Source organism: Pteropus vampyrus, unplaced genomic scaffold (genome assembly GCF_000151845.1).
Source record: "Pteropus vampyrus isolate Shadow unplaced genomic scaffold, Pvam_2.0 Scaffold434, whole genome shotgun sequence".
Lineage (NCBI taxonomy): Eukaryota > Metazoa > Chordata > Mammalia > Chiroptera > Pteropodidae > Pteropus > Pteropus vampyrus.
Genome location: NW_011889215.1, coordinates 1,387,425 through 1,399,746, shown reverse-complemented (window position 1 = coordinate 1,399,746; position 12,322 = coordinate 1,387,425). Strand labels below are relative to the sequence as shown.

Here is a 12,322-nt window from a genome sequence, read left to right as displayed (position 1 = left end):
AAAGATTATTTGCAAGAAAGTAAAACCCTAAGCCTATGCCACACCAGGTATGAAAGCTCTAAGCTGGGGAAAAAAAAAAAAAATCACTGAAACCTTTAGTGCCCCTAGCATTAATGCAAAGTGCTCTCCAGGGACATTTTGAAAAACCAGGACACACAGGATTTCTATAGCAAAAAGCAGGTTCAATTAATGTGAGCTGACATAAAAAAATTTTTTAATTATTAAAAAATTAGATTTTAGAACTATATAGATGTCTAACCATTGTACTGTATACTTGAAACTAATTTAAATAAATTTTAAAAAATTTTTAAAAATTAGAAAAAATTAGGGAAACTCTAACTAGTAGAAAAACTAGGGAAATTAGGGAAACTCTAACTAGTAGAAAAACTAACTAGTAGAAGAATTAGGACCCAAAGAACTAGAAAATAATCTGAAATGATAAAATAAGTACATTTTAAATACATATAAGAGAATAGGGTCCATTAAGAAAGGGTAAATTTAAGACTCAAGAAGCAATGGTGAGCAAAAAAGTATAAATAGCTTGAGCTGTTAAAAAAAATTAATGATGAGGTTTTAAAACCATTTGTAACTAAAATATTTTGTCAAAGATAATATAGAAGGAAAGAAGGATGAAAAAACATTTTAATCCATTCAGTGAGAGTCAGGAAAGGTTGGAAAAAATCCATAAAATTTTGAGACATTATAACAAAATAGAGGTCAAAGACTGAAAAATAAAAAGATGAAAATAGATATACTAGGAAATTATTAAATGAAAGAAACGATGACATGCAATATTAACACTGGTCAAAATAGACTTTGTGACAATAGAAATAGAGAACCGTCACTTAAAAAGGAACCATTTCATTTAATTATAAGATAAAATGATCCTGAGCATAAAGACATGTAATAATAGGGCTGCAGAATATCCAAGACAAAAATCAACAGAATTATAAGAAATTGAAAAATCCACAATCACCTCCTCAGAGGTCAAATGACTAATAAGCAAACAGAAATATTAGTATTAATACAGAAGATTGGAGCTACAGAAGTAACAAATGAGAGCTAAAGGGCATGTAAAAGAACTCTGTACCTGAGAGAAAGAGTCGTTCTTTTTAAGCACACAAGAAACATTAGCAACACCTGAACACACACTACAAAATTCCCCCAACCCAAATCTGTTGGGGAAATGTGGGAGGAGCAGCTAAAACACTCCCAACACATTTGGAAACTATCACTGTATTTAAAATACATAACAATTCAATTTCCCAAAAAGAAGTTCTAAAAGGACTTTTTGGCCAACTTGAATATATAAATCTTTAGCAATGTGGATGAAATACTTGACTATATTCATCATTTTGGGTACATATATGTGATAGAATATTTTAAAAACAATATAAATTTTAAATTTTGAAATACTGCTATGTCTGCTTTCTATTTGAATCAGCAGTTAAGCAACCATTAATTGAGCTCCTACTATGTGCCAAGCACATAGAAGTGAACGAAAGAGACGCACACTTTCTGCTCCTGAAGTGACTTACGTGCTAGTATGGCAAAGAGGAGAGTAACAATAAACAGGTAAACATTTATTATGTCAAGTGCTTAAAAGTACTAAACAAAGTAAAGCAGGCTACAGGAAGTGGGAGGGTGGAGATGATATGTTAGGTGGGGATTGTCATTCTATGAAGTGTTCAGGTCACATCTAAGCAGATACCTAAAGAAAGTTGCAGAGTAAGGCCACGATGATCTGTGAGAAGAGTATTCTAGTCAGAAAACAATTATATTCAAATTGACGAAGATCGCCAATACTGGTGACTTCATCACTAGTGACACTTTCTGAGCTGTCTTCATGCATTCAGAAAGCCTTAGTCTTCATGTACATCCAAACTGATACCATAACACTCTTTGAATCTATATGTAATGTTGTCACTGAAAGTTATTCCAAGCTGAAACCCTCATTCATAAAACACAGGACAGTTTTTTTCATTTATGCCCTACACATATCCCCACATGACGCCTTACTGGATTGTTTCTTAAACTAATATTTAAAGAATATTAAATATTCTTTAATATTTACACCATAATTTATATACAACCTGGAATAATCACTGAATCTGGTTAAATTTCTTAATCTCCTTATTTTTAAAACAATTATGTGACTTTTCAGAACATCCCAAACTAACACCCACCCACATAATGGCAGGCTAACACATTACCCTCAAGGAGTTAACGTGAATCAACTCCTCTTTCCTTTCAGAGGGATACTTTTTTGGAGGAGGAAAAGCAAACCTTGTTTTGTATCTGGAATACAGTCTTAACTAAGTTATATTTAAAATTTCAGCCCAACAAAACAAACAAACAAAAAACAGTTGAAAAGAAGAGCCAAGGAATGGGAGAAAATAATCACAGAGAATGATTATTAGCAAAACTTAATACTCCAGAATATAAGAAACAGCTACAAAAATCGGTAAAGACATTCAAAACAACAGAAAAATGGGCAAGATATATGAACAGGCAGTTCAGAGAAGAGGAAACCGGAATGGCTAACAAACATAAAAAGATGCTTGACTTCTTTAGTAATTAAAGTATGCAAACTTAAACAATTATTTCACATCCAAGAAGCAAACAATTTAAAATTTAACAACAAATGTTAGCATTAATAGAAACTCTCATATATTTCTTCTGGTAACATAAATTAGCAATTTGGCAGTATCTAGCTAAAATAAAAGTACATATATTATAAACTATGATGTTTGCTGTAGGTACCTGGGAGATCCTTTATCAAGTTAAAAAAGCAGGTTTTACAGACATGGTCTCTGTATAACATTTCTGCACTATCTGTCGTGGGGAATTACTGTTTCCTAGTCAAATCCTGCTGGTCCTACAGTGCCCAATTACTCCTCTAAGTTCCACACCTCCAAGGAGACTTTCACTGGACTGGCTAACACTGAACCGTCCCTTACACTAGTGGTTCTCAAACTTGCCTGTTATGTTGGACTCAAAGACCAGACCACACCTCAAAAACAATTAAATCACAATCTCTGGGGGGTAAATACAGACATCAGTATTTTTGAAAGTTGTCAGGCAATTCCAATGAGAAGACAAGTTTGGGAAACTACCTTACACTGCTGCCTTACACTATTAAATATCACTTATGTGAGCCACTTAAAATATGACAGCTTCAAATATTGCTTAGTTGTGATTTTTCATGTCTGCCACAAAAGTGTATGCTGTTTAAGGGTGGGTTTAGAAGCCTAGTACAGTGGAATGTATTAAAATGCAGAAAATTACTGACATTGATTCTAAGGTGGAGGTAATTTGGTAAGGTCTGGAGACATTTTTGGTTGTCACAACTGGGAGAAAGGAGGTACTACTGACCCCTAGTGGGTAGAGACCAGAAATGCTGCTATAAACATCCTACCCTGCATAAGACAGCCTCCTACCTCTCAAAGAGAATTATCCAGCCCGAATTGTCAACAGTACCAAAGTTGACAAACTTAGCCCTAGAGAATGGCAAGCATCACATAGTTGAAAAAAGTACATAAAATGGCACTTATGCAAAAAGGAAAAGATCATTAAGAGTTTATAATATGAGAATTTTTACAAACTCTACTTCTTCCTCCATGCCCTAGAAAACAAAATTTCAGAACTAAGTTTCTAAGAATTTCCTCTGGAAAAAGGTAAGGAAATACAGTGTACTGTGAAAAGAAAACCTTGAATGATTCTCATCAGCTTCCTTGGGAGGTTACCCTGCCCCTCATTCCCCACAGCCCACCTCTAAACAGAACCACAGTTATGGCTTTGTAGAATGAAACAACGAAGTAATTTTAAGAGCTCCGTAACACCTGTTAAGTGTGGGTAAACAAATGTTAGGTTAAATCACATAATAGGAATCAACTAATTTTTAATTATCACAAAGAGCTATTCTGCTTTTCCTTTGTTTTATACCTTCCCCATCTGTCCCTCTCCCATTCCTAATCTTGTTCAATATGTTCTGATTTTACTCACAATCAAGACACATTTTGTACAGCTGTGGCTGTGAACTAAGGCTACAATTTGTAATTATCTGTGAGATTTAAAAATTACTGATACTTAGCCATGCCTCCCCTCCCCCACTCCAATTCTGATTTAGTTGGTTTGGGTGGGACTGAGACATTGGGGTGCATTTAAAATCTCAGTTGTATGCCCATGTGCAGCCAAGGCTGAGAGCCACTGTCCTAAAGAGGCATATAATCCAGTGACTGCTTCATTATCCCAACTAGGCCAGACCTAATTTTTTTTATTTCCAGAAAATGGGTAACTGTAGAAGAGAAACTTTTTCAGCCAGCAAATAATCTTCAGGTATAGAGAAGGAAGAATATGAACATGGCATTTTCCTAAATGACCATCAAATAATAAAAATCAGTTGGAAAATAGGGTTTAATGTTATACTTTGTTTTATAAACATCTTAGCAAGTATATCTGTTTCTGTAAAACAAATAATTTTAAATGTGTGATAAGAAGATATTAAGAACCAATATTTAGGTGGTAAGTAACTCTGTGGCATATTTATCCACAAACTCATTTTTCCCAAATATTAAACAGCCTTCATTAAGATGTCACATATAACAAAGCCCTGCTTACAAATAGTTATTACCTCAATTACAGGGGTCTCGGCAATAGCAGTGAGAATGACTCTGCTTGCCAAGGCTTCTGCTTGGACTACGGTCTCAGCATCTGCTGTAAATGGCCAAGAAGCAACACTGAATATACATCTAAAAAGCCCAGGATTGGATGGTATGAAAAGAACTTTTATTTCTTCTGTGGCATGAGGTCTTATGATGACTTTATTCTTGAAAACTAAACAAGGATATGCTGAAAGATCCACCTTAAAAAAAAAAAAGCCACATGGTTTGTTAAAGTATGGTTTTACACTGAAAATCAAGAAAAGCAACTAGTTTAAGATCCCTTTTCCTAGTCACTAAAACTATCTAATCCATACATTTATTATCTCTTCAAAAACATCTAAGTCTTATAACTCATTATCTATAAAGTACAATTAGTCAAAATTATGAAGACTTAAGAAGATAGGTTGAATTTATGGCCCTAGTCTATTTTAAAGCAAACAGTTATTGATACCCTCACTTTACTTGAAAAGGGCACTAAAAATGGCGGCAGCCCTGTGTAGCCCTAGGACCTAGTTTCTGGTATAATGTGGGGGAGTTCAAGTGATCTCTTAATAGTCCTCATTAGGCTTCCAAGCCTATGATTATGATTCACTACAAACCCTTCCTCCTCACTGTAAATGGGGATCTCTTTCTACTCTTACTTTCAGAGATAACACTATTTCCAAATATCCCTGAGAATGCCTCCCATCTCACCTCCTTCCACCCTCAACCCTTTTTTTCAAACAGTTGCTTTTCATCTATCCTCAGGATTTGAAAACATAGGGGAAAAGCTAGAAAAAGGGGAGAGACAGTCTTATTTTACCAGGTGAAAGCTATAACTAGGAGGAAACAGGGAAGAGTAAACTTATCCACCATGTTGGTCTGCAAGTAGCAGTCGCAAAACCAAGACATTCCAAAATAGCAGTTGCTGTCCATATTATATTCAATTACATTCAAATGGTCATTGTAATTATGAACGGAGATTTAGATTCTAGAACTTTAGCAGATGTAATCATGTGAGAGACCCTTACTATAAGAAAGTTAATGTTAAAACTGTATATCCAGGTATTTCAAATATCACATAATAACAAGATTAATTAGACAAAGACTACTTACTAAATGCAGGTGTAGGCCCTAGAGTAACTTGTTTGTTTTTTGATAAATGGCAGTAACTTATATTCAATCACATTTAACAAAACTGACAAGTAGAGACGAGAAACTCAAGAGATTTCAGTGGTTTAAATAATAGCATTAAAAGGACATATACATGACTTTATAAATAACAATGAAGTATAATAACTGGCAGAAAATAAGAAATACATTCAGATTAGACATTCACCTCTTAGACTAGAAATACTACAACAAAAGAGGGACCAAGAGAAAGATACTATTCCAATGATTCTGTGCAATGTATGAAGGGTGGGGCAGGGACATACTCCCCAGTATCAAAGGAAGTACTAGAGAAAGGAGAAATACAGCATTAATCATAATGCGATTGCTAAGTCAAAAGAGAAAGATATAGAAAGCTTACCTTTTCACCATTAATGCTAACACTGAGCACCCTGATGCTGACCTGCAGCCAGCGAGCAGTTGGATTAAGTACACTAAGGTGGGTTTGTGAGGCAATGCCAACACAACAAGCATGAGGAAACTTCAGTTCCTCAGGTACTCTTACATTCCCTGGGTAAAGATAAAGCATAGTCAAAATGAGAGTTATATCAAACACCTGATTAAGTGCACAATTGGTTAAATGGAAATTTTTATAAAAGACTACCTGTTTACACCCAAGATATATGGTACAAAGTGTCCCAGATCTTTAGGCATCCTTGACATTATATAAGTCCCAGAATAGGCTAGTCAACAATTTTTTCCTGCTGAATCCAGCAAAGGCATAAGCACAATTAAAACAGATTAAACTCACAATTTATAGCTAATCAATCCTTAGATGTTATTACTTATTTGTAATCTCTTCCTTTTTTCCTCCACAAATATAAGCCCACGGCCTAACCTAATAACAAACAATAGAGGCTCTAACTTGGATTTTTAATATGACCAATCTTTCTGCCATCCTAAACAGTTATTCTGGAATTTCCTGGAAAAGAAAGAGAGGACAGAGAAGAAGATAGTACTCCAGCGACTGTGTATATTGTCAGGAAAAGCATAGCAACCAGCTCTGCTTTGCACAGTGACTATCAGTGAGAGAATCCGGAGGCAGTTCAGCCACTACAGATAAGGGTGGAAGGGTACTGTCTCTCACTACCACATTAACGTCTCCTCCCCCCCACCCCGCCCCTGTGCAAAGATTTAAAAGCCGGAAGGAGACTCACTCTAAACTGGGTGTTTCCTAGTTGAAAGAATAACAGAAATCCAAGTGCAGAGTATAAGAGAGACAGAAAGACAAGTTATCAGGAGTTTCACTTGCATAAATTTTCATGTTTTTCTAAGGCCACTTCAGGAATCTTCGCCCAAAAATGTGTCCAAATTCAGGACAAATAAAAAAACTTATGAGAAATTCAGACCAATCAATATCTCCTTGAAACAAAATCAGTCTTATGGTCTCCTTTGAGAAAATTCAATTTTTAAATAATAGCAAGCAACAACAGACGATAACAGAGAAAAAGCATCTTACCAAATCCTGATATCATTCCTGAATCCCCTGGTTCAATTCCACAATTTGCACCAAGAGACTGCACAGGAAAAGGTTTTGCTGTAGTTAGAAGATTCTGATGTAACACATTAAAATACGGGTTATAAAAAGAAGAGGTACCCATCAGTCCAGAGCTGATATTTTGTCCTAGACAAATGTCCATGGCCACAGAGCTCTGAACATTGTCTCCTATGATAGCAGGATAAGGACAGCTTCCTGAGAACCCACAGACTGTGGTGCTGTCAGCACAGCACTGAGGCAAAGCAACATTTCCAGCTGCAGGTAGTGCTCCCAGATATTGCTGGGCAAAGGAAGCTGTGGTAAAAGAATGTCGAGCTGAGAGTGCAGGAACTGCAGTGGGCACGCTCTGCATCTCAGGTACAGAGCCGCAAGCCATGGAGCTGGGAACAGGAACACACTGGTCTTCAGAGGCTGTCTGATGAGGAGCCTGGCCACTCAATGTAGTGTCTGTAGTTGATGTATCTTTGGAAGTTACTCTCTCACTTTCATTTACAGATGCTTGGTGTGACATAGGGAGGCATGGTATTGCTGACACAGCTGGGTGCCTGAGACGGGACTTGCTCAGATGAACCAGGCTGATCTCATCCAATTTACCTGGGTCTGAAGTCAAACTTACCGCAGTGGTTTCTGACAGATCTCCACTTTGAGAAGAAAGATCTTTACTCAATCTAAGATCAGGTTTTACATCTTCAGGTGTGTTACTCAGAGATGTAGTTTCAGTCACTTTTTCTGTATCTGAGCTTTTCTGGATAATACATGATGATGCTCCTTTTCCTCTACTTTGAAATGAACCCTTTTCTCTCTGTTCTTCTGATGGAATTGGACTGGCTCGAATAATTGTGGTACTCAACTCACTGATGATATCGCTCTGAGTGTGACAAAAAATGTTTAGAAATAATCCTTAGATTATTACAAATTCAAACCATGCTGATTACTCTCAAATAATAAAGAGATCTATATGACATTCTGGGGGAAAAAAACTGGCGTACACAAAGAAAAGTAGCTTTGTAGCTAGGTAGTATAGAGTTAAAAGTTAGAAAATTTGCATTGTTTTATAGAAATAATTATGAAGAGACTAAAGAGGAAGTATACGCCAACTGTATCTCTGAAAAAATTTACACAAAGGACAAGAGATAAGTAATTTTGTACAAATTTAAGGGATTTCCCCTTCTCTAAACAATACAATAAAAAATCTAAGTAAATTAATAACGAAAAAATGGGGGGGTGAGCAAGCTTTCAAATGGCATCGACATGAGGTTAGGAATCAACACAAAGCCAGCTCGAGGGCTCTCCCACCCCCATTATTTATCTATATTGCTGTTATGTTTGAAGATGCTAATTTTTGAGCACCAAGTCTCTTCTGATGTCTAAACTTCTGTAGTTATGTTTTCTTAAATATGAAGTAATAGCTCTAGTCAATGTTCATATATTCATTTCTTTATAATGTACCACCTTTCAGAAGCACTTAACCCTCACTGATTACTCTTGGTACTTGGTTTGAAAAATCTCTCCTGGACAAAAGTTTCAGAAACAAAGACACTGTGAAACAAACTTTTTCTCATCAATCAATAAAGCAATCAGTAAAAATAAATAACAGTCTGTACATATTCAGTGGTAACTTCTTGGTGCCAAACCTTGTCCTCATACCACTGTCCCTCCTTACACATGAACAACAGGCTTGGGAAGACTGTATCTGAGTGAAAGTAGCAGAGGAGAAGCCATCTCCACAATTCAGCTCTTAACCACTATTAAGACCAAACATCTAACAGCATCAACAAAAAGACAGCTTTCAACGAAATGGGTACACCGGTTTGTCCAACACATCCTATGTTTAGTAACTTTAGTGGATATATTTATCAATAGCTTGGCAGAAGAAGCCTAGATTGCATATTCGCAAAGTCACATTCAGCTTGTTAAAAATACTGAACACTGTCGCATTCACAAAACACACACGCAGAGAGTAATAAAATTCTCCCACCTAAATCTCTCAGCTCTCTCTGCTTCTCTCCCACCTTCACAGCCTGCACCGTCTCTCACCCAACTGACTACATTAGCTTCGTGTCAGTCTTCCTGGTTCTCGTCTTGCTCCCGGCAATGCCGCCTCCAAACTGCTATTGCAATGAGCTTGAAAGCATCAACACAGATCATGTCAGTGTCCTGCCAAATTTCACATCTAAGACTCTTCATAGTCTGGCCTCTCCTTCTTTCCCCAAGTACAGGATTCACTGCAGTCATTCCAAACTTCTAGGCGTCCCTCAAATGCAGTGTGTATTTTACAATTCCATCCTCCATTTGCCTTCCCCCATGTTTGTCTGCTTCCTCCTTAAGTCCAAGTAGTTCTGAAAAATATGGCTTCAATACATTACCTATCGCTCTGACACCCCAGTCAAATTTTTAGTTACCTCCTTCTGAATCCCCACAGTGAATATCTCAGTGCATTACAGTGTGTCTTGCAAGTGTCCACAATCAGACTGAGAGCTTTGAGGGCACACACGAAAATATTTGTACCTCTAGTGCCTATCCAGCATGAGCAGCTATTTGATACACGCACAACACACACATACTTATTTTAAAGGTAAAATGACAACAGAAAGTATATAGGCTGGAACCTCAGTCTGAGTCCTACTTCAATAATACTTTAGAACCCAAAGCCTTAGTAAAGAAACAATAAAAGTGCTACTCACCTTGTGGTCCTCAGGGCCATAATCTAAGGCTGTGGTGGGACAGGTGCTCCCTTGTTCAGACACGTAAGTCAGCCTGCTCAAACCAGCTTGTGGACACATTAATTGAGACAACCCACTCTCACTGGGGGACTTCTGATGATGAGCTGCTGAGCCAAAAGTCTCTAAAGCACACCTGAAAGAGAGAGAACACCTTGTGAATAGTTGTCTAGTCTGTTACTTAACATTTTCTACACTAGCAAAAACCAAACCTGTTTTGCCTACAATCTTGTTAATTTAAAGTCTCTGCTCTAGCTGCCATATGTAATAACCATGAATTAATTTTTTACACTTAATTGTCTAAAATTGTAAATTATATTCCTACTGAATAAAGTATCTGGTAATCTACTGTAAAAGAAAAAAGTGGGATTTTCATTAATAAATTCCACATACAATGTTAGTAGCTATTCATATAATAAAAATTTCCTAAATACCTGATATAGAGCAATGAGCAGAGCATTAAAAAGTTTCTGTCCTCAAAGGGTAAAGATGAAAAAAAGAATCATGTAGATAAGTGCAAAAAATGAAAACAATCATATACTGCTGATATAAAGTGGTACAACTTTTGGCTGGGCAACTAAGCAATGCGTATCAAAATCCCCTTGATTTAGATATTCTGTACCTACAAATTTATCCTAAGAAAAAAATTAACACTAAATATGAAAATTTTGCTAAAAGAATTTGTCATCATAGAATACCAGTGATGATAATGTAGGGAATCTTAAATGTTATATTAGGAAGAACTAGGCTATGGAAATTACAGCACAAACACAATAAAACAGTATGAAGCCATTTTAAGTCATGCTGCTGAATACTACCTTTGACTCAGAAAGATGTTCATAATATATTAAGAAAAAAAAATTAGAAAGCAATAAATAGTAAGAGCTCACATCTACTTACTACACACACCATATCATGTTAGTCGATACCCATTGTAGGGCCTGCCCAGACCAATTCAAAGAGAAGGGAAACAGGGTGCAACTCTTGAGAAGTGGCAAAGTCACACTAGGTAAGAAATACTGTCCCAGCAGCCATCTCTGGAAATAGTCGCTGAACACTGACATTTAGTTTCAATTCAGCCCTTAATTTGACTGAATTTTACCCTGTTGTTTTTGCATAAAATTCAAAATCCTCACCTGGGCAGTGAACACAAAAGAAAACCCTATTTTAAATTTGGGTTTTTAAAAAGCACCAAATCAAGACAGTACTGACAAAATACTAGTGAATCTCTAACAAATGGAGACAAAATACCAACCAAACTGCTTCAGGCCTACTTCAGCCACTGTATGACATGCACTTAAACGGGTTCTTGAAGCTCTCCATAGATATTTAGCTCTAGTTCATCCACACCATTTCAGGTGAACATGCAAAACTTCAATGGCAGCTTGAGAAATAGTTAATAGGTAACTTTGAAATCAAATGTAATTTCAATTTGTTCCAAAATATTGAACATTTTTAACCATTTCACTGCTGGGTAAAATTTCTGTTTATTAAAATCTCTCAATATAGAAACATATAAAAGAGCTTTTATAAGGCATAAAAAAAAACTTGATAAATTAATAAAATAAACTTCCTATAGGCAAAAAAAAGTAGGTAAAATAAAATTTCTAAAAACTAGGAACCATAACTCGTATCACAAATAAAGGACTACTTGTTCTTCCCAATACATCAAAGGCTCCTAGAAATGGAGACAAAAAAAGACTAACAGTCCATGAAAAAAACAAGCAACAAAGATGACTAGATATCTCATAGAGAAGGAAAAGATGCTCATAAAAAATATGAATTAAAACTATAATGAAATACTATTTTTCACTTATCAACAATCAAAATATTTGATGTTGGTGAGGCTGTGGGAAAATCGATCCTCTCCTAAACTGTTAGTGGAAAATTAAATTAACACCTCTATGGAAGAATTCTACTAATTTAAATATGAACATCAATGCATATACTCTTTGACCCAACAATCACACTTCCAGAAATTTATCCTATATATTTTCACACGTCCAAAGTGACTATAATACAAATGAGACTGTAATACCTTGTATAGCAAAACTTAAGTGTGTAAAAATCCCTATATTGAGCATTAAAAGGGATGACAATAAGAACATATTTATATTTGCCTATATATGCATAAAGAAATTCTAGAAGAATACCTAAGAAACTAATAACAGCAACATCCATGGGTCAGGGGTGGAGGTATGGGGAGGAATTAAAAAGGGGGAAAAAATTTAAAATAAAATAAATCATGAAAGATTCATTATGCAGTCTATAACATTATTAATTTTTGTCTT

At 35.9% G+C, this 12,322-nt stretch overlaps 1 protein-coding gene across 18 annotated transcripts in view; it reads right to left on the bottom strand.

Moving 5' to 3' along the window:
- The window catches only part of CEP192 (centrosomal protein 192), a 130,202-nt gene that overhangs the window by 51,324 nt on the left and 66,556 nt on the right, over window positions 1-12,322 (bottom strand). For all 18 annotated transcript variants that reach the window (XR_002777456.1, XM_011381317.2, XM_023523968.1 and 15 more), the window contains 4 exons: window positions 9,996-10,167; window positions 7,273-8,179; window positions 6,175-6,323; window positions 4,634-4,864 (listed from right to left, as the gene is read on the bottom strand). Coding sequence is in view for 17 of the 18 variants with exons in the window: in XM_011381317.2 (XP_011379619.1) it covers window positions 4,634-4,864; window positions 6,175-6,323; window positions 7,273-8,179; window positions 9,996-10,167 (1,459 nt within the window). In the remaining variant the exon portion in view is untranslated. The remainder of the gene's footprint in view (window positions 1-4,633; window positions 4,865-6,174; window positions 6,324-7,272; window positions 8,180-9,995; window positions 10,168-12,322) is intronic.